This window comes from Vipera ursinii, assembly GCF_947247035.1.
Source record: "Vipera ursinii genome assembly, chromosome: 6".
In the NCBI taxonomy this organism is placed as follows: Eukaryota; Metazoa; Chordata; class Lepidosauria; order Squamata; family Viperidae; genus Vipera; species Vipera ursinii.
Window position 1 is genome coordinate 18940817 of NC_139515.1, and position 22727 is coordinate 18963543.

Here is a 22727-nt window from a genome sequence, read left to right on the forward strand (position 1 = left end):
GCACAAGTTGAAGTTCAGTCAATTTGAATTGATAAAGTTAGGAGGTGATGAAAGATCTTTCTCACCTTCATTGGAAAGTAAAAGTAAAATAGGCTTTAGATAAGAGTGCCTTCAGAAGTTTGCTGCAATAGTTTTAAATAATAAGTTGGAAAGGACCTTGGAGGTCATCTAGTCCAACCCCCTGCTCAGGCAGGAAACCCTATACCATTTCAGGCAAATGGCTGTCCAGTCTCTTCTTAAAAACTTCCAGTGTTGGAGCATTCACCGCTTATGGAGGCAGGTTGCTCCACTGGTTAATTGTTCTAACTCTCAGGAAGTTTCTCCTTAGTTCTAGGTTGCTTCTCTCCTTGACTAGTTTCCATCCATTGCTTCTTGTCCTGCCTTCAGGCACTCTGGAGAATAGCTTGACTCCCTCTTTCTTGTGGCAGCCCCTGAGATATTGGAACACTGCTATCATGTCACCCCTCACCCTTCTCTTCGTTAAACTACACATACCCAATAGATAAATGGAGGTGAAGGGTGTGGCCGAATACAGAAAAGCAAATGCAGAACAGCATCCAGTACAGAGAGAAACACCCAAATGGCATTTTCTATGAATGGTAGGATATTATTAGTAGCCTATATTTGATCAATTCTTTTTCATTCTTTTTTTTAATACAAGTTTTATTAATATTTTAGTTTTACACCCAGGTATTTATGAAGTAATATGGTGGTTGGGTACTTAAAAGTAAAAATAGTAAATAACTAAGTCATTTGTAGATAGGTCAAGTTACATCAACAAGAATTTCCAGTTTCCTTAGTTATGATAGCATAGTCAAATTAATCAAATTTAATACATTTCTAATTATAACACAATTAGAACAATTTTCAATTATTTTCACATATACATATCCATGTCCCGTTTTTATGTTTTACCTAATTGGAATAAGATATTCCAAACTAGCCTATAATATATAAAAGAAAACTTAATTTTCGGGTAGCCCCGATTTCCCCCATTTCACTATATAGTAATTATCCTGTCTAAAATACATATATTGTTCATTTCAGTGCATTCTTATATTATACAAATTTATTCTATTTAACACCAATTATTGGAAAAAATATCTTTTGTTGTATCCTTCCAAATTCTGTAATATAAGTCAATTCTAATAGCTAACTTTCCTTTCCTTTAAAGGTCTAAAAATTAAGTATAAAATCAATGTGTATCTTTTAAAGATTCCCCTTAGCCTATTAAGAAAAAACGTTAACTCTATCATTACAACAAATATATTCTATTTATCATCTTAGTAGTTCATCCATTTTTAAAATAATATCTTTTATTATATCATTGCAAATTCTGTAATATAATTCAAAGTTATGTTCTGATAGCTAATCTATTTCATTATATAGTAATTATCACATCTGAAATACATAAATATTCTATTTGTCATCCTTACAATTCATCTATAGTTAATAAAGTATGTTTTATTATTTGTAGCTACTTTTCATTCCCTTAAAAATCTAGATCCTAAATATAGACTCAGTTTATATCTTTTAACAGTTCTCCTTGGCCTGTTGAGAGAAAAATTTAAGCTTTATTATTGCGAGTCCCAACACTTGACACATTGACTAGAAAACATTTCCCGATGCGGAAAAACAGTCTTCCATACAATCCTCAAGGAAGAAAGATTATAGGTACCACAATTTTAATTAGAGTACTAATTTCAGTTTTATCATGCAGATAAAATATTAATACCATGTGCAATAGTAATACAGTACCAGTGCAGTGTATTCTATAGATCTGAGGGGTTGTTTTAAGAAGGGGAAATAAGCGTCCATTTTATCTGTTCCAACAAGGCTTAAATAGGCACTCTAGAATAATAATAAAAGGTCTAAGTTCCCTTGCATCTCACAAATATCTCTAGTAGTAAACAAGATCCAGTCTGTTAGTATGATGATTAAATGAGTGTAGCAGGAACCATACATCCCTGCTGGTTTAAAATCTTAGCTGGCTTGGCAAATTATTTCTCAGTAGCTTAAATGCATATTGTGATAAGTTACTGAAATATTTCAGTTGCCTTCCATATTTTGACACATTTTAGAAAATACATTACCTTTTTTAGATTGGAAACTAAAGGATCTATGCCCTTTTTTCTGTTTTACACCCAGTTGACTTTTACCATTTATGGTATCTACTTAGTAATAGCGGCGCAATGGCTCAGCGTTTAAAGATGCTGAGCTTGTCGGCTGGAAAGCTGACAGTCTGGGTTCGAGACCCAAGCGCCACACAACAGAGTGAGCTCCTGTTACTTGCCCCAGCTCCTGCCAACCCTAGTAGTTGGAAAGCAAGCAAATACAATTAGGTACCACTGTGGTGGGAAGGTAACAGTGTTCCATGTGCCTCGACGTATAGTCCTGCTGGCCATTTGACCACGGAATCGCTTCAGACAACACTGGTTCCCTCGGCTAAGAAACAGAGATGAGCATCAGCCCCTAGAGGTGGACACAATTGGACAGGGAAACCTTTACTTTTATCTTAATAATTGTGTCCTTGGGTAGATTGCCTGCTGTCCTATATCAATGGGTTTGAAGGAGATGCAAAAACTGTAATTGAATAGATGAAATAAAAACTAACTAATCTCTTCTGATATCTTTCTATTTTTACCTTAAGTGCTGTCTGCAGGATATGATGTCAACTTGATGTTTTGGGGGCATGATTTAATTCACATGTTCAACATTTCATAGGTTGAATAAGTTTCTCAGAAGTATCTATATGTGCTTCCATTCTCGCCAAGAAAACCTTCAACTTAGTGATTCCTGTTTTGTATTTGGTTTAGCTTGACTGCCTTAGAGCTGTCTGCTCTGCTCTATGACTGTCTAGAAATTATAAAAAATAGTTTCACATGTCTGTAAATTACTGGTTTAAAGAAAATTCTCAACTTTCAGCTGGGCTTGATTACCTACCATTTGATATAGTGTTCAGCTCCTTGTGCTTGTCTTTAGAATGACGCTATGAAGTGATTCAGGCCAAGTACACAAAGGTTTTTAAAAGGGTTGCACTCCTCCCACCAGAAATATCATCAATAGATATATTTATTTGTTCATTTTTGCAGGTAGAAAGCATCTATGATAAATGGGATGATAACAGCGTAAGTTCTTACACAGTGGATACAGGTGTTAAAACGCTGATTGGAACTATTACAAGGTTTACTGGAGATAGTGGCCACATCAATCAAACAACCTCTTTCTCTATGAGCGTAGTTTGTAAAGGTAACCTGTATATTTCCTTGGATAGTTTTATTTTTTTTAAAATCTATAGTTTTAGGTTTCAAATGGTATGTTGGTTTAAATACAGATAGTCCTCAGTTAACAAAAGCATTTGGGACCGGAATTGCCATTGCTAAGTGAAAGTGTCATAAAGCATGAAGTCATGTGACCACACCACTAGCAGCAGCAATCTCATTTGCCGTAATTAAGTAAGAATTTCAGATGACTGTGACTTCAGCTTCCTAATGGCTTCTCCATTGAATTTGCTTTGGAGAGCTGGCAGGAAAGGACAGAAATTATGATTATGACTGCAGCTTGCTCCAATGTCATAATTGCAAGCCAAACTCCAAGTGCCCATATCACAATCACATGACTTCAGGGATACTTGATGGCTGAATTAAATATTTGCTCACAGAAAAATATATCTTTGAACAGCTTGCTTACTTTTAAATGTGATTAAAATATGTATTGACTGCTGAAATGCTTATCTTTTTTCCTGCTTTAGTTGTTTTCTTTTGTAATCCAGCATTTGGATAAATTACAGTGTGGTGTAAAAAGGTAGTATCATCTGTTATATGTGCAAGGGCTAAAAGGGCTACTTCATTTCAGTGGCGCCTTTGACCAAATTGTTTCTGTGGTGCAGTTTTGACAAGCCACACACTGTCAAAATAAAGTGGTCTACTCTGATTGGATGTGTTGAGGGAGAACACTTAGCTTTTCCATTTTGTGGCGTAGCTTCATATCAGAATCAAGGCAGCTTCAAAAAGTAAAGCAGTGACATTTTATACAGCCTTGAAGCCTCTCTTAACAGATACGGAGTTTTTCCATGCTGCTTTTTATTTTATATTTAAGACTTTTATCCTTGTAAAGGAGATTTGGTGCAAGCTGAATATATTGTCAACCCAACAAGATGGGCTAGTGAAGCCATATCTGTGAAGCCCTTACGGTTCAAAAGAATTGACAAGGTATGTGTTATACATTGGGAGACCTTGCAGGTATTTCAGTTACTGTAATGGCTGGTGGGAGGAGCCACAGTAGGAACTGTCTTAATGCAGTTAGCTTAGAATAATTCTGATTCTGTCCAATAGCCACGAAACCTCTTCGTTGCAATAAAACATTTTCCAACTTACAGAAAAAGTAGTCTAAAAATAAATGCTCTTTATCCTCTAACAAGATTACAATTATCAAGGGTGGTTTTGAGAGGAGGGGAGAGACCTGGCAGTTAAATTGTTACAAAGTCTGTTGTGGTGGTGTCATTTTTTTCTGTAAGAATACTAAATGTTTTTTTTAGATTAAAGTTTGTATTGGTAATCTGTTCCTGAAACATTGAACTGAAAACAGGACATAAGTTCAGTAGCGATCTCTGCATGTAGTCCTCGACTTAACAACCGCAATTGAGCCTAGAATTTTGTCATAAGTCATTATAGTCATAAGTTGAGTTACCACATGACCAGACTTGATTTTACACCCATTTTTATACTGATCCTTTAGCAAGTCACTGCATTCTCTTAAGTGAATCACATGGTCGTAAATCCAAGTCCAGCTTATCCAATATATATTTTTTGCCAGAAAATGGCAAAAAGGTCACAAAATGTAAGTGTAAGTACTCATAAATGTAAATCAGTTGCCAAGCTCCCAAAATGTGATCATCTGACCACAAGGATGGTACAGCAGACATAACTTTGAGGATGGGTTATAAGTAAAAAATTTTCCCATCCATTGTAATTTTGAACTGTTAAGTGACTGGAATTAATGTTTTGGCTGTCAGGAATTGTAGAATAAGAGTTCTTCCTGCAATAGAGAAGATAGTTTGATCTAGTGGTTAAGACACCAGACCAGCATCCAGGAGACTGTGAGTTCTAATCTCTCCTTAGACATGAAAATCAGCTGGGTGACTTTGGACCACTCATTCTCTCTCTCAGCTCCTTATGGTGTTGTGAGGAAAATAGAAGTGTCGTGTGTGTTTGCCACCTTGAGTTATTTATAAATATATCATTTTTATGTATATAAATGCAAACACATTGTGACTTATACAGGTAGTCCTCGAGTTACAACATTCATTTAGTGACTTCAAAGTTAAAACATCACTGAAAAAAAGTAATTTATGACCATTTTTCATACTTACAATTGTTGCAGCATCCCCATGGTCACTTGATCAAAAATCAGACAGTTGGCAACTAACTCAATTTATGAGGGTTGCAATGTCCCATGATCATATTTTGCAACCTTTTGACAAGCTATGGGAAAGCCAGGTTCACTTAACAACTGTGTTACTAACTTAACAGCTGCAGTGATTCACTTAACAACTGTGGCAAGAAAGGTCATAAGTAAAATAGGGAAAACTCGCTTAACAAATGTCTCTCTTAGCAACAGAAATTTTGGGCTCAAATGTGGTTGTAAGCCAAGGACTACTTGCAATTTGGATACGGTACCAAAACCTGTGTCATAAACTATTAGAAGACAAACAAGCTAGAGTTCTTCTTCACACACAATGCTGAACAAATCACAGAAGATACAAGTGTATTTTATCATTTCTGCTTATCAGGAGTGCTTAATCAGGATATACCAAGCATATTCATACATATTGGGGCATCGGATTACAATTGTTTATACTCTTAGTTGATCTAATGATAACTACAATTACTGCAGATTCATATTTCCAGTATGTATGGAAGAACTGGTGTGGTAGACAACAGTATATTTTTCAGTCTGGATTTTCTGAGTCTTCCTAAGGATTATTTACCCCATAAACATGATCTTGTCAATGTTGTGGTGGTGGAGAGTAACCAGTCCTGTTATAATTGGAGAGCATTTTGCATGGCTCCAGCAGACAAAAATAGGTAATGCAGTTTTCATAATTCTTAACAAAATTATTTCATTCCAGTTTATAAAGTGTTTCTACAGTTCTTGAAAATAAGTGTGATTGCGTAAAATAGTGTCTGTTCTATTCTGTTCTGTTCCATTCCGTCTTATGGTTTTTGTTTGAGATAACTTAAGAGTAACTAGAACTCACAGTCTCCTGGTTTCTAGACTGGAGCCTTAATCACTACAGGGAGTGCAGAATTATTAGGCAAGTTGTATTTTTGAGGATTAATTTTATTATTGAACAATAACCATGTTCTCAATGAACCCAAAAAACTCATTAATATCAAAGCTGAATATTTTTGGAAGTAGTTTTTAGTTTGTTTTTAGTTATAGCTATTTTAGGGGGATATCTGTGTGTGCAGGTGACTATTACTGTGCATAATTATTAGGCAACTTAACAAAAAACAAATATATACCCATTTCAATTATTTATTTTTACCAGTGAAACCAATATAACATCTCAACATTCACAAATATACATTTCTGACATTCAAAAACATAACAAAAACAAATCAGTGACCAATATAGCCACCTTTCTTTGCAAGGACACTCAAAAGCCTGCCATCCATGGATTCTGTCAGTGTTTTGATCTGTTCACCATCAACATTGCGTGCAGCAGCAACCACAGCCTCCCAGACACTGTTCAGAGAGGTGTACTGTTTTCCCTCCTTGTAAATCTCACATTTGATGATGGACCACAGGTTCTCAATGGGGTTCAGATCAGGTGAACAAGGAGGCCATGTCATTAGATTTCCTTCTTTTATACCCTTTCTTGCCAGCCACGCTGTGGAGTACTTGGACGCGTGTGATGGAGCATTGTCCTGCATGAAAATCATGTTTTTCTTGAAGGATGCAGACTTCTTCCTGTACCACTGCTTGAAGAAGGTGTCTTCCAGAAACTGGCAGTAGGACTGGGAGTTGAGCTTGACTCCATCCTCAACTCGAAAAGGCCCCACAAGCTCATCTTTGATGATACCAGCCCAAACCAGTACTCCACCTCCACCTTGCTGGCGTCTGAGTCGGACTGGAGCTCTCTGCCCTTTACCAATCCAGCCACGGGCCCATCCATCTGGCCCATCAAGACTCACTCTCATTTCATCAGTCCATAAAACCTTAGAAAAATCAGTCTTGAGATATTTCTTGGCCCAGTCTTGACGTTTCAGCTTGTGTGTCTTGTTCAGTGGTGGTCGTCTTTCAGCCTTTCTTACCTTGGCCATGTCTCTGAGTATTGCACACCTTGTGCTTTTGGGCACTCCAGTGATGTTGCAGCTCTGAAATATGGCCAAACTGGTGGCAAGTGGCATCTTGGCAGCTGCACGCTTGACTTTTCTCAGTTCATGGGCAGTTATTTTGCACCTTGGTTTCTCCACACGCTTCTTGCGACCCTGTTGACTATTTTGAATGAAACGCTTGATTGTTCGATGATCACGCTTCAGAAGCTTTGCAATTTTAAGAGTGCTGCATCCCTCTGCAAGATATCTCACTATTTTTGACTTTTCTGAGCTTGTCAAGTCCTTCTTTTGACCCATTTTGCCAAAGGAAAGGAAGTTGCCTAATAATTATGCACACCTGATACAGGGTGTTGATGTCATTAGACCACACCCCTTCTCATTACAGAGATGCACATCACCTAATATGCTTAATTGGTAGTAGGCTTTCGAGCCTATACAGCTTGGAGTAAGACAACATGCATAAAGAGGATGATGTGGTCAAAATACTCATTTGCCTAATAATTCTGCACTCCCTGTAAACCATACTGATTCTTTTCTAATTTTCAGTAGTTTCAAATTAATCCTTATAGAAAATCTGTCCAAAATAAATCAGTAATTGGCAGTCAAATGTATCTATTTCTTAAGAACTTGATTTTAATAAAATATATTTTAAATGATGTTGCATAAAATATATGCTAATATGATAATGTTTTTATTTGCTTTTGAAAGTTTGGTCCATGTTAAGTTTTTTTTTTTAAAAAAAAAGATACTGGATGAAAGTGTATGTTAGCTGCTGGTACAATTACATGGATGCAATGAATAAAATTTATTTTAATAAATTTAAGTCATATTATCAATTAATATTTTAGATCATTGATATCGTCAGACACAAATCTCAATGAATCAGATGAAAATTTATTGAAAGACAAAGAAGGACTTGAAGTGTCAAAAATGACAGATTTTGGAAAACTCAAATTAGGAGTGAGCAAAAATATGGAAATTTGGATAGAGTAAGTTAATTTTGTTATTGCCTAGATTTTTTTTAAAAAAATACTTATCATAATTTAAATCTACAGCTTACTCTGATATCCAAAGCTGAGCTACCCATGACCTTTCCCTGTCTAGCAGGTGCACAGTTATCCTATATCTTTCCTTTTGAGAAAGACAAGGAACGATTAAAGCTAATCGTTTTACTCTGTATGTTTAACAAACACTTGGAATGATCTCCTAGTGCAGGAGAAACACCAGTACTCTATGCAGACCGAAAAGAAATGTGTGTTTATCTAATTCGTGGGGGGAAAGTGTATTTCTTACAGTGTGTAGGAAAGTGTTTTTCCTATTTGGTCCAAAAGTCACAGGCAAGATTTTATTTTACTCTTAATGCACAGCAACGTGCAAAATACAGGCTTTCAGTATATCACCACAACCACATTCTAAGCTAACTTTATTAGTATTTTAACTTTTATTAGTATTAATAGAGAGCTTCCGAAAATTCCTGCAAATGAAAGGACTTCATTGGATATAGTCTCTTGTCACAGGGATACACTTCCTTGTCATCGTATTGCTAATATCTTGGGATAAAACTGTCATAGAGTATATTTTCTTACCACTCTAGAATTATTTATGATCCTATTAAAAATGTACAAGTAGACTTGACTTTCGACCAACCATTTTACGACCGGTCAAAGTTATAATAGCCATGGAACTGGTGCTTTATGGACCATAAAGCATCCTTGTCATCCTAAATGGTTGTGCCACCCACCCTACCCTGTGCAACTATATGACCGCATGTTGGGCAGGTCAGCTGTACAACTGGTCCTGGTGTTCTGTGCTCATGTGACCACAATTTGTGGTGCTTTTTGCTCGTTTCCAACCAAAAAAAAGTGCAATGAGATGAATTGGTTCACTTAACGTGGGCCACATGGGTTTCTTGACCTATGACTGTAATGGCTGAAACTGGATTTCTGGCCCCAGTGATGGTTATAAGTCAAGAACTACCTGTATAAATTTAATAAAAATAAAATATCTTGAGATACCGTTTCTTATATATAATACATTTAAATATTGAGATGGAAAGTGGTGCTGTTATTTTAGGAACAAAGGGGAAACTGAGCATTCTTTAATTAGCTGCAAATTATGTGGCTGGGATAAAGAGAAGCAGTTCTGTCTTCAGCTGCCAGAAAAAAAACAGGTGTGCTGGAAAACAACTTCAGCATTGACTGTCCCTGATGGAGCTACTTCAGGTAAATATACATCCACTATTTAAAAGCTTATTACACTGTTCATTAGCTCTACTCTAGCTGGAGTATTTGGTTTGGTTTGTTTTTTTGTAAAAGGTGAATTTACATACCTAAGCAATATTGGAGATTGTAATAATTCTACAATTGGAGAGTCTGAAAGTCTAATCTGTGAAAAACAAGAATATGAAGGAGAAGAAGCCACAGGATCTAACAGAAGCATATCTGTCTCTCCTGGGAGCAAGACTTCTATAACGGTTGTATGCACTGGAAAGTAAGTTTCCTTTTCTCTGAGTCCCAATTTTGTGAAACAATAATGTATGGTTTTCTCTGTTAGAAGTCAGGTTTTAAACTGACAGCCAAAAGGAATTCCACATGTATATTATCAGACTCAGTGCTTTTTTTGTAAAAGAAACAGGTGCCAGAACTCACACATGTCATACAACCCACCTTGCCTACTCCAGAAGGTTCTACCCATAAAAGGTGCCGGAACTCCGTTCTGAGCGTTCTATGAAAAAAAAAGCCCTGATCAGACTAATTCTACTCTAGATCCCTCTGTTGTGAGTTTGCTTATCTTTTTTTTTTACTTGATAAGGCTTCATGAAAAAGTATGAAAAAGGGCAACTTTTATTGTTTAACATTCCTTCCATCAAAAATCTGAGCTCAGGAGTGTTGATTGCCCATATTGCTGGAATGGAATCATTTAAACTTTAAATTAACATGGGGACTTGGCAAACATCCAGGAGTGAATTCATTGAAACTGTCTAAGTATTAACCAGTGATTTTTAATGTCTGTTAAATTCATCCTAGCTGTTGCAGCTTAGAGAGTCTCTTTCACAACAAAATTTCCTTTTAGTGAGTTTAAGCCAGTAAAATTCAAGAAATTATAATTAAAGTTTTTAATTTCTTGATTTAGACAGCTGTGTTGATCAAAATCCTGAAACCTAGGGAAGGTATCCACTTTCTTGATATTTGGACTTCTTGCTAAGATATAAAAACGTGAGATAGCCAGCATCATCACCAGCGGTATTCACAACTGGCTAACCAACGGCCCTTAGTCCTCAATGGAATGACATCTACATGGAGGGAAGCGTGCAGTGGGATACCTCAATGTTCTGTCTTAGGCCCAGTACTCTTCAATATCTTCATAAATGATTTAGACAAATAGTAGGGGAAGTCATCAGATTTGCAGATGACATCCAGCCTGGGAGAATAGCTAACACTTTAGAAGAGAGATTCAAGTTACAGAAGGCTCTTGACAGACTTGTCAAAGGAGTTAGTTGCCTTAGCTTTCATTCACAAACACTGTTCAATGCATACTACACTTTTTTTTAGTTAACAAGAGCCTTTGCCAATGTGGTTCCTTCCTGATATAACAATTCCCAGCTAGCATGGCCCAGAAAAGGCAAAACAAACAGTACTTGCTATCAATCCAAAAATATACAGAAAGTGAATGGCATTGGTTTTCTGTAGATTGAAGAAGTCTGGTGGGCTTGAACCACCCAGTATGATCTTAAAACAGCTAATATTGTTCATATGGTTGTCATCTGGTCATCTTATTCTCCTGCCAGGCATATCCTGGGATAAAAGCCAACTTTATTATAGGTTGTTAACTTTTTATGGCTTTAACTGAATTCTTATTTTATTCAAGAAATCCTGGCCGCTGCAAAGAACTTTTGTTGCTGTGTTTTTCTGACTGCATTATTGGTCGGTATCTTGAAGCAACTATAGTAACAGAAGAAGAGTCATTGATAAAAGCTACTGAGGAGTATTTTCAGAAAAAATGTCAAGCCATTTCTGAACCCCAGTTTGCAAAAGCAACAGTGATTTTACCACATTTGAAAAGGTACTGCTGATTAAAGTAAGATTAAATCCGCTTTAAACAAATGGCTTGCTTTTCTTGAATAAAAATCGTTTTAAGCATTAATGTCATATTGTTTGTCTTTAAGGGATAGTGATTATCTTTATTTCAGAGATTTATTAGTAGAAATACAATCAGTAGGAGTTACTTCAAAAAAAATGGAATAAGTCTGTTTCGAATACCTATTTCAGGAAATCAAGATTTTCATGCTGCATTTTGGAAACTTGAGTGCTTTTGATCAACCATTTTTTTATTGTGAGAAGAGAAACAGTTTTTCATTTAGGATGTCTCAGTGCCCTGTATATTTGAATTTTAAAGAGGACCATGAGATATATCTCTTTTAAACTTAGATCCACCTTTTCAATATTTAAAACATATTGATTTCTACTTCGTCTTAAGGACATTTCATCTGTTTAGTATTTTATTGAAACTTTCTCCAAAATTGTTTTACAAATCATTCCAACAGCTATGGTGTTGAACCAGTAGTAGTATCCATGTGTTTTTACGGAACTCTATTCATAATTTATATGTGACTATTTGTCATGTCTGACTAGTGGCCAGTGAAGCATCCTTATTGCAGAAATTAACTTCAAAATCGGTTCAGTCTTTTTTATTTCTAAGAGGGAAAAGTCAGAGAATTTGTGGAAAGTATTGCAGAAGGAAAGTTAGTTTATGATGGCAAAAAAAAAGTTTAATAGTATAAGTGGCTGACTAACTGCAAGAATTGGTTTGTGTATTTTGAGTATGAACTACTATTTTGATTTACTAATATCTTAGAAAGTCAAGAAGACAGCTGCCAAACTTCCTTCCACAGTTCAGTATTCCAGACAGAATTAGAGAATGTGTGAAAAAGAAATCTGATATATTAATTTTTTATCCAGAACTTGGAGAGGTAAGTAAAGGTCTCTATCAATTTAAATGTACAGATGCATGAATCTGGTACAACTTTAATCAAATATCTTACTAGTAAGATTGACTAAATCCAGAATAGTATACATAAATGTATTTTAAGATCAATATGTGTGTTACACTAGACCAGCCTTTCTCAACCAGAATTTTTCTTCTGCTATGCAGTGCTAGTGCTCCCAGTGGTAGGAATTTTTGCACATGTTGACTCAGCTACCAGCCTGCTGTTTTCCTCTTGTTGCAGATATTGTAAAATGAATGTTACATAGGATAGGAATGAATTATACTCTGATTTTTTTTGGGGGGAGGTGCAATTTTTACAGTATGCCTAGGTTCTCTTGGACCTGAATATTATTTCAAGGGCTTGAGAGCGTGGTGGCGCACCAACTTCCTCAGGTCCTGGATGAAGCGGTTTATCTAGACCTGTACCAATCGGGATTCAGGCCGGGCTACAGCACGGAGACGGCATTGGTCGCTCTGATGAATGATCTCTGGAGAGCCCGGGACAGGGGCCATTCCTCTGTCCTAGTCTTATTAGACCTCTCGGCGGCTTTCGATACCATCGACCATGGTATCTTGCTGCGACGCCTCAGGGGACTGGGAGTGGGAGGCACGGTTCTGCGTTGGTTCTCCTTTCTCCAGGGTCGCTCGCAGTCGGTGTTGGCAGGGGGACAGAGGTCGACCCCGAGGCCTCTCGTTTGCGGAGTCCCTCAGGGGTCGGTCCTCTCGCCTCTCCTGTTCAACATCTACATGAAACCGCTGGGTGAGATCATTCGCAGCTTTGGAGTAGGGTACCATCAGTATGCTGATGACACCCAGCTTTTCATCTCAACTCCAAACAACATCAGTGATGCCCTCGACGTGATGTCCCGCTGCCTGAAAGCGGTCCGGGAATGGATGGGGAGGAACAGGCTTCAACTGAACCCAGACAAGACTGAATGGCTGTACGTACCGGCAAGCCAGGATACTCAGAGCATCCCATCCCTTAACATCGGGGACAAGTTACTACCCCCTGTTGATAGGGCCCGCAACCTGGGTGTCCTCCTAGACTCACAGCTCTCCCTGGAAGATCACATAGGAGCTGTGACCAAGGGGGCCTTCTCCCGGGTTCGACTGGTGCGCCAACTACGGCCTTATCTGGACCTGGATGCCTTACGTACAGTCACCCATGCCCTTGTGACCTCTCGCCTAGACTACTGTAACGCTCTCTACATGGGGCTTCCCTTGAGATCCACTCGGAAGCTTCAACTGGTGCAAAGTGCAGCGGCACGGACACTTTTGGGAGCCTCCCGATACTCCCATATCACACCTCTCCTCCGTGCGCTGCACTGGCTTCCAGTTGCCTTCCGTGTGAAGATCAAGGTGCTAACAATGACATACAAAGCCTTACATGGCATGGGTCCGGACTACCTACGGGAGCACCTTATGCCAATGTCAACACCCCACCGCCCTGTGCGCTCCCACAGAGAGGGCCTCCTCAGGGTGCCACCGCTCAAGGAATGTCGGCTGGTGGCCCCCAGGGGGAGGGCATTCTCAGTGGGTGCGCCAGCCCTCTGGAACTGCTTACCAACTGAAATCCGGATGGCCCTCGACCTCCGCACCTTCCGGCGCGACTTAAAGACTTACTTATTCCAGCAGTCCGGCCTGGCCTGATAGCTCTAATTGGGGTCCCAGTTTGTTTTGCTTTGATTATTGTTTTTCAATACTGTTTCATTTTGTTGCCTGTCTTACTCTGTACACCGCCCCGAGTCCCTCGGGAGAGGGGCGGTTTATAAAAACAAACAAACAAATAAATAAATAAATAAAATAAAAAGACTGAGAAAGACTGCACTATATCATATCTTATCTTTTATTAACTATAGAGAGTAAACCCTTGACACTTGGACTGAAAAGATACCAGTATTCTGCCTTTGCTCTCTTAAAGGCTTCAAGGTGGTCCCATTGAAGAATGGAAGGGCATATAAGTCTTTGTCGAGTCTAGCTCGGAATAACTAAAATATAGCTTTTTTCACACTTTTTATCAGTGGGGGGGGAGAGAATTTGTTACAAAGTGCTAGCTTATAAGAACAGTGATTTAGAATGGACTCATATAAGAAAGTATGTCTCATTTGAGAGCCAGTTTCATCTAGTGCAGGGGTGTCAAACTGCTGGCCCATGGGCCGGACGCGTCATGTGGAAGCCGCGCCCACCCCATTGCTAGCAATGGCAAAACTGTCCTGATACGTTGTGTGACATCATGTGACGTGAATTTGACATGTCTGATCTAGTGATTAAGGCACCAAGTAGAAACTGGGAGACTTGAGTTATCCCATTTTAGGCACAAAGCCAGCTGGTTGATCTTAGGAAGAAAGCAATAGCAAACCACTTACGTAATCTTACCAAGACAATTGCAGGGATTTGTCAGGCAGTCACTAGGTGTCAAAGCTGCCTTGAAGGCACCAAAAATATGTCTCACTTGATTAAAAAGAATCATTGTTAATTAGGAAATAATAAGCACATGTACTTGTGTAGGATGATGATGATGATTATTATTATCATCATCATCATCATCAAACTGGTATTCTGACTATTTAACAACATTCAGCATCTTATATAACATAAAAAAGTTAAAGCATCAATTGAATAATTAAAAGCTAGCAATAACATTGTCGTGGTTTTGATAGATGAGACCAGCAAAAACAAAACTCCAAGGCAAGAGGTTTCCTTAAAGAACATGTTTATTGGCTACAAAATATGGCACAGTCAAAAGTGGAACCAAGTCTGGAGTTCCCTCCAAAGAGTTACAATTTTACAAAGTTGAACTTCCCACCCCTGCAGGATGTAATCAACTACTTTCCCCAATAGAATACTTTGGCAAGCTTTCTAACAGAAGGCTCAGCCCGCCAAAAGTCAGACAGCAATGACCTTGGTTCCCACGGGACAAGATATTGTTTAACATTAAAACCACCCATCCCTCCTCCCAATACTACGGCAACCAAAAACGAAGAAAAATGGCTTCAGCCAAGATCGTTGCAAAGTTGACAGTCGGGTCCCCTAGAGAGAACAAATCTTGCAGACAAAGAAAAGTTAGTTAGGAATCTCCCCAAGGCTTATGAGGATGCTTATCAAAAAATCTCTGTATTAGCCTACCTGCCTTGACATCAGCACTTTTTACCCACGTAGCTTCTGATAGTGGGTATCCCTTCCACTGCACTAAATACTCTAATTTCCCTTTGTACAATCTAGAATCAAGAATTTGTTTTATTTCATAATGGGTTTCCCCCTGCACTAAAAGGGGACCACGCGCTTTCTTGGGAACATGTCTTAAGGAGGACTCCCTGAGAGGGTTATTGCTACCTGCTGCAATAATCCAGGAGGTTGTCCAGGACGTTTTTTCATGGCTGCACAAGTTGCACAGCTCTTCATATAACTTTCATATCCTTTTTCATACCTGGCCACCAAAATTGCGTTCTGACCAGATGTAAAGTCTTTAGAAACCTAAAGTGGCCACCCTGTTTGGCAACGTGGCTGCGCTTGAAGTGCTTGGACTCTTAAATGTTCCTGGCAAGTACATTTTTTATCCCTTCCAGGGTAACTCATCTCGAATGAATGAACCTTTATTGTCAAAGTACAACCATGTATACATTGAGATTGGCTGAGCCTCTCTTTGTGCCCCCACCCCCAACTCACAGTAACAACATCTTATTATACCATGTGAGCTAATTGCACAGGGCGGGATATAAATCCCATCAATAAATAAATAAATAATCTAATACAATGTAATAATAATAGAAGTAAAGTGCATTATTTATTTAGAAAATTTAAATATAATTCACTTAAATCATCCTGAAACAAACAAACACACACACACACACACACAAACACCCGTCCATGGAAAAATTTTCTTCCATGAAGCTGGTCCCTGGTGCCAAAAAGGTTGGGGACCTCTGATCTAGAGTAGGCATGAGGATGGGAATCTCTGGTGTCCAAATGTTTTTGAGATGCCATTCCCCAAAGCAGCATCACTAAGTCTGAGAAGACCTGTAGATCTAGAGCTCCTGTAATTTAAATTTTCTCAACTTTTTTGTGTTTCAGGGTTTAACTCTACTTAATTTCAAAGCAAACTTTTCTACTCTTTTGTGGCTTGAAGAAATCCATTCAGAGGCAGAACTGAAGGAGTTTGCCATGTGTGGGGTCACTTTGAAAAAAAATGGAAATCTCTTAGTACTTGAAGTGCCAGGCGTCATAGAAGGCCGCCCTTCATTATTCCCTGGTAGGTACTTTCTATAATTTTATATACAAAAGCTATATACTGCAGTCCTCAAGCCTCATTTCTGCCTCGCTGAAGCACAGCTAGAAGCGTGTGACTTGGATCATATAAGCAATATACTTAGCCTTTTCCCCATTAGTGTTATACTTGTTTAAGTATTTTATTTATAATGCACTGTTGACCAGAGCACAGTCCACATTCAGGCAAAATTAGCACAATGAAAGAACTATTAAAATTACACACTAGTGATATATTTACAGCAGTGGTCCCCAACCCTTCCGGCTTTGTGGACCAGCAGCGGCAGTGGCAGGGAGGAAGAGAGGAGATGGTTCCGCGTAAGCAGCGAGCACATGCACCGGTGCTCGTACAAGTGGAGCTGGTCTGCCGCTTTTGCAGCCCACTTCCGAATGGGCCATGGCGCAATACCGGGCTGAGGGTTGGAGACCCATGATTTACAGTCAGTGTAAATGATTTCATTTTATATTACCATAACCCGATACCTTTTCCATCCAACTTTGCCAGTAAGGCAACAGAGCAGCCTTACAACCTCTTTCACCAGTCAGTCTGCTTTATTAAATAGGTTTTCAAATCTTTCTTAAATATATCCAAAGATATGCAGTTGTGCATTGGTGTTCTCCCTTGACACAACTGCTATCTCAGGGAAACACTACCAAGGAAGGAGCAAGTTCACACTTTGGGGGTTTTTTCTGGACTCATGGCTCCTGTTGGAAGAACAGATAAAAAGATGCATCAATTATTGCGTTATCTGATGCAGGAAAACCTAGCTGTGGTAACTCATGCCCTCATTATCACCCAGTTATTTTTTATTTATTAATTTATTGCTTTTCAAATAATAATAAGGCCCTACACTGGTTGTTGATTGCTATCAAAGCATAATTTGACTCAGTTGGGTTTAGTGGTTAAGGCACCAGGCTAGAAACTGTCATGGATCCGCCCCGGACCCCCTCCAGGTGCAAATTCAGAAGAGAAGGCTGAGTTTGAGTCTGCAGAGGAAAGCATGGAGCTGAGTATTGCTCAGGACCAGGGCTCAGAGAGTGCTAATTTGATGGAGCAGCTGGGTTGATCAGACAAGGGACTAAGGCTGAAGGAGGTGAGCCACAGCTGCAGCAGGTTGGTTAGGAGGCTCAAGGCAAAGACAAGGAGCAGTTGCTGTATGTTAGCAATGAGGAGGAGGTGGAGTCCACACCACCTCCTGATCCAAGGACACTGGAGCAGAGAGGAGACAGATACGTTGGTCAGCTGTACTATTCATCAGGAGGCAACCTCGCCTCTCATGAAGGGCTGCACCTACTTAATCCCGTCCTGAGGATTTGAGTGTTGCTGCAGCAACGTGCCCAGTTCTGTGGCTTATTTGCTTGTGCTGTGTATCCTGACTTTTTTGAATTGTGGACTGCTTTCCTGAACTTTGTGTGTCCTTGTTGGACTCAGTTACTCAGTGGCTCTTGCTGTGCTGAGCTCGTAATCAGGACCTGCACAGGGATGTGCTTTCTGTGGGGGGAGGGGGTTGAATAAATGCCTATATAACACTTGCTGTATGCATGTGTGTATGTCAGGAGTGGGGCACCACAGAAACCAGGAGACTGTGAATTCTACACCCATCTGTCTGACTTTGGGCCACTCAGTCTCTTTCCACCCAACCCACCTCACAGGATTGTTGTGGGGAAATTAGGAGGGGGTATTAGGTATGTTAGCTGCCTTCAGTTATTTATAAAAACATCAAGGCAGGGTGCAAATAAATAAAAATAACGAAGTCCTGGTATTGACTTTAAAACCTTGGTGGCTTGGTACATGCGTACATGATGGTTGGCTCACCAGATCTAGGACAGGGGTGTCAAACTCGCAACATCATGTGATGTGTCGCGACGTATCACGATTTTTTTTTCCATTGCCGGCAATGGGGTGGGTGTGGTTTCACTGTGATGTATCCGGCCCATGGACCGGCAGTTAGATACCCCTGTTCTAGGGAACAACTTCTTATGGTCCCATTCTTGAAACTAGAAGCTGCTTCTCTGTGGCAGTTCTGTTGTTTTGGGATGGGTTCCTGGCAGGGATCAAACTATTTCCCTCCTTTTGGGCCTTCAGGAAAATATTGAGAAAGAGAAGCTTAATAATTTGATATAGTGATATAGTTGGATTTCCGAATTCTGTTCCATTTGCAAAATTATTACACTTGGTTCCAAGGGAAATAATGTAACATATACACTTTAAATTAGGTGACAAAGTGATACTGAAGACCCAAGACTATTCAGAGGAGATAATCCACTATGTTGCATATATTGCTGAGGTAAGTTAACTAGTTCTTTTTGACTTATTTTGTGTACATTTATGTCTTAATAATGTAGCTCAGCCATATTTACTTAAAAATAACTCTCTTATATTAGGAATTAGTTCCATGTTAATGATGTAAAATTGTATCCTTCGATTGGGGGGGCAGTTTAACTCCAAATTTACTGTATTTAAACTTTAATTTATATGACCCCATACCAGATTCCTACATGTGTTCGGCTCCTTCAGTTTTTGGAACTTTAGTAAGTACATTAATAAAAGAATCTGTGAAATAGTTCATGTAGGAATGTAAAATTTAACTCTTGGTGTTTTCTTAAGAGTTTTTTAAGTATGGGTATGTAATGAAATAATTAGCTTCTTTTGTGTATATAGATTCATGATGAAGATGTTACCCTGAAACTCAACTCAGAATTTGAACAGGCATATAATTTTGAACCTATGGATGTGGAATTTATTCATAGCAGGTACTGTTTTGAATACTTGCATCTCATTTCATTGTGAAGCATAGTATATATGTTCTTGCCAGTTCAAGAAACTACATTCTGGTTCTCTCAAGCACTCAAAATGGATAAAAAAATAATGTTCACATTGGGAAAGGGTGGGTCTTAAATGATTACTTTGCAGCCCACGACAGAAGACCATGATTGCTTTTGTTTGAAGGTTCCTCTTAATTAACCATTATACAAACTCTGAAAGTTGTTTTTTTTTTTAAATAATAATAATAATAATAATAATAATACTTCGATAACGGTCAGTGAGACCTCTTGGGGTGTTTGCTAATATTCATAAGAATAGGTTTCATAATAAATAATTAATAAATGCATTAAAAAAATAGCCAGTTTGGTAAGTGATCAAGGCACCAAACTAGAAACCAGGAGTCTGTTAGTTCTAGTCCCATTTTAGGCACAAAGCCAGTTGAGGCCAGTCACACTCTCTCAGCACAGCTCCTCTTTGTGTCAAGTTTCAAAGCACAGTTTTGCTCCTGCGACAAATATTGCTTCTCAGCTTGCCAACGAACCTGGGGGGAGGGGAGAGGTTTGGAATGCAGACTTCAAAGATTAAGAAGCCAGACCGTTAGACTCGAGGACATTACACAAGGTGTCTGTCCAGACCTAGAGATGCTTTCTCATAACAATATTTTTCCACTTGCTTGGGCAACGTGGCTTGGCCCAGAGGGAGGAGGGAGAATTCAGTGCTTTTACTATATGGGTTTGGGAGGGGTCTTGCCAGAGCTGTTTTGCTTTCATTAGTGCCAGAATGATGTACTTAATAATGTTTTACATTAAGAGAACGGAATGTCTCAAAGGTGTTTGCTTGGTTAGGTTCACCAGTCGGAACCTTGACACTTTGTCTATCTGTGTTCTACCTGAGAATAATCCCAGATCACTTCTTTCTGCCTCTGTTCCCAGGCACACATATGGAGCACATTGTGTTGTTTTTCTCCTCCTGTTAGGCTTGGTCTGCCTGCAGTGCATTTTTAAATAACTTTTCTGTTATGTTTGTAAAAATTGCACCTTTTCTTGCTCAGGTTACAGTCACAAGTCTAAAGTCACAAACACAGAATGTTTCTGCCTCCAATAGCAATTAAGTGTGGCATTTGGTCAGCGACGTGTCAGCCTTTGTTTAAGATAAGCCTTTATAATTTTTAATCTTAAAGGATCCCAAAATAATTCAGTCTAACAAAATAGTTTTTTAAAAAAGGGGTGGTGGATTACGTAGCATTTCTTGATTCCAGCCCTCTTGGGCTGTCTATTAGGCACCTTCCCATCAAACAGATGCAGTATTGTAACAGTCACAGTGTCTTTGTTGCCATTTCACAGCTTTTGTTTGTTAATGACATTGTTTTATTAATGAATTTGTTTTTAATATAAGATTTCAAATATTTCATATAATATTTTGAATACTAATATGGATCTTTTGGTACCAATTCTAATAATGAGCCATTTGCAGGCATTTTTCAAGACAACACATTCCTCCACCCACCCTTCTAAATTTAGGAAAATGATAATGATGTCTTGGATAGGTGATATGTTTTGCAGTTGCTAAGACAAGAAATATGAGCAAACACAAATGGATTTAGACATGCTTTCCTGATATCATATATAACAGCAGTCTTGAGTATAATATATTGGTCAGGCTTACTGTTTTAATCTGTTGGAAATTATGTTTTAGCTTTTTTTTCTGAACTTTTGACAGGATAACAACCAGAAGATGTCATTATGCAATAGAACAAGCCATCCATTTAGGAGCAAAGGGTATATAATATGTCTTACCTACTTGTTCATTTTTACTGAAACTATAATAATCTAGATTTTTTCATTGTTACTATTTCAGTAGACATGGTACATTGAGGTAGGTTATTGTTGAATCTTACAAATAAACATTTTAGCATCTTCAACAAGGATAGCGTCTATTAATTTCTTATTTTTCTTTCTTTTTTGCTCTTTATTCCAAAGTTTTGTTTCCTGATGTTCTTATTGTGCAATCACCACAATTCATTAAGCAACAGCATGATTCAGAATATTCTTACAGCATTCCAAAACAAAGTGTTATCCAAGGAAGTAAGGTAAACTCCTGCCCGTAATCTATTTCTCCATTAATTAATTTTATTGTTGTGGTGTTTAACCAGCTTGTTTGTAAGTAAAATGTGAAATGTGTTCATTTGTTTTTGTATTTAACATGTCATTTAACTATATTTTATTTTATTAGTCTTATATGTTGCTCCGATCCTAATTACTCTGAACATCTTTACATTATCCTGTAATAAAATTAGCCATACACTATACATAAAAATAATAACAAAAACAACAACAAACTGGGCACCACATACATACTCCCTTCCAAGATGGATCAGTATCTTTATAAATCTCTGTGGAAGACAGCCTGATCTCTGGAGGAATGCTATTCCAGAGAAATAGGGATTACAAAAGATTGACCACCGAGATCCCTGAAGATGACATTTGCCAGGAACTAGAGCCCAGAGAGATATTTTTGTTCTAGATCTAATGGGTGGGCAGCATGCCCCTAGGACAAGGGAGTACTGAAGATATGCACATATTGAGATCCATTTATTTATTTATTTATCCAATTTATTTGCTGCCTATCTTACCACAGGGTAACTCTGGTAGGCTTACAATATTAAAAAAAATTATATAAATAAAATATTACAAAGGTATAAAAATACAATAGCTAAAAGTTGGGAAGAGAGGAAATAGAATAAATGGGGTGGGGTCTGATATTAATCTTATCAACCACCCAGCATGAAACTTTCCTTTGGAGCCCCAAATCAGCCAGCAGACCTAGATCTTTAGGCTCTTATAGGAGGGTTGGAGTAGACCACTGCAGGGAACAAGATGTTCCCAAAGGGCAGGTGCAATGGTCTTCTGGACCCTGCCAGCCAGAATACCCTGATGGGGTCCGTAGCATGCCTCCTCTGCCGGCCTGGGTGGGGCAGCCAATCCCAGTGGGATGAGACAGTCTCTTAAGTCAGCAGTCCACAACCTTTACAGCTTGGTGGCCCAGCTGGGAGGGAGGGAAGAACCAGTGGCAGGCTGGCACACACGCATGCAGCCTGACTCATGCAAGCGGCAAGTCGGTGGACAGGCATGCACATGCAGCTCGGCTACAAGTCAAGCTGCACATGCATGCATGCGTGCGCTAGTCTGCCGCTCATGCAAGTTGAGCTGTAGGCACACGTGTGCACCAGCCCACTGCTTGCATGCATTTAGGTGTCTGCGCGCCAGCCCACCACTTATGTGAGTTGAGCTGTGCGTGCGTGTGTGTGCATACCAGCCTGCAGCCCAATCGCGAATAAGCCATGGCCCGAGAGTGGGTTGCAGCCTGGG

General features: G+C 38.9%; 1 protein-coding gene across 1 annotated transcript in view; it reads left to right on the top strand.

The window, feature by feature from the left end:
- MOV10L1 (Mov10 like RNA helicase 1) overlaps nt 1-22727 on the top strand; it is a gene marked incomplete at both ends in the record, with an annotated part of 50673 nt that overhangs the window by 4614 nt on the left and 23332 nt on the right. Inside the window, 13 exons of the mRNA XM_083366630.1 lie at nt 3093-3249; nt 4099-4211; nt 5896-6086; nt 8192-8332; nt 9417-9565; nt 9659-9833; nt 11211-11405; nt 12198-12312; nt 16401-16578; nt 18810-18880; nt 19255-19346; nt 21079-21137; nt 21339-21448. Of these exons, the coding sequence (XP_083222756.1) occupies nt 3093-3249; nt 4099-4211; nt 5896-6086; nt 8192-8332; nt 9417-9565; nt 9659-9833; nt 11211-11405; nt 12198-12312; nt 16401-16578; nt 18810-18880; nt 19255-19346; nt 21079-21137; nt 21339-21448 (1746 nt within the window). The remainder of the gene's footprint in view (nt 1-3092; nt 3250-4098; nt 4212-5895; nt 6087-8191; nt 8333-9416; nt 9566-9658; nt 9834-11210; nt 11406-12197; nt 12313-16400; nt 16579-18809; nt 18881-19254; nt 19347-21078; nt 21138-21338; nt 21449-22727) is intronic.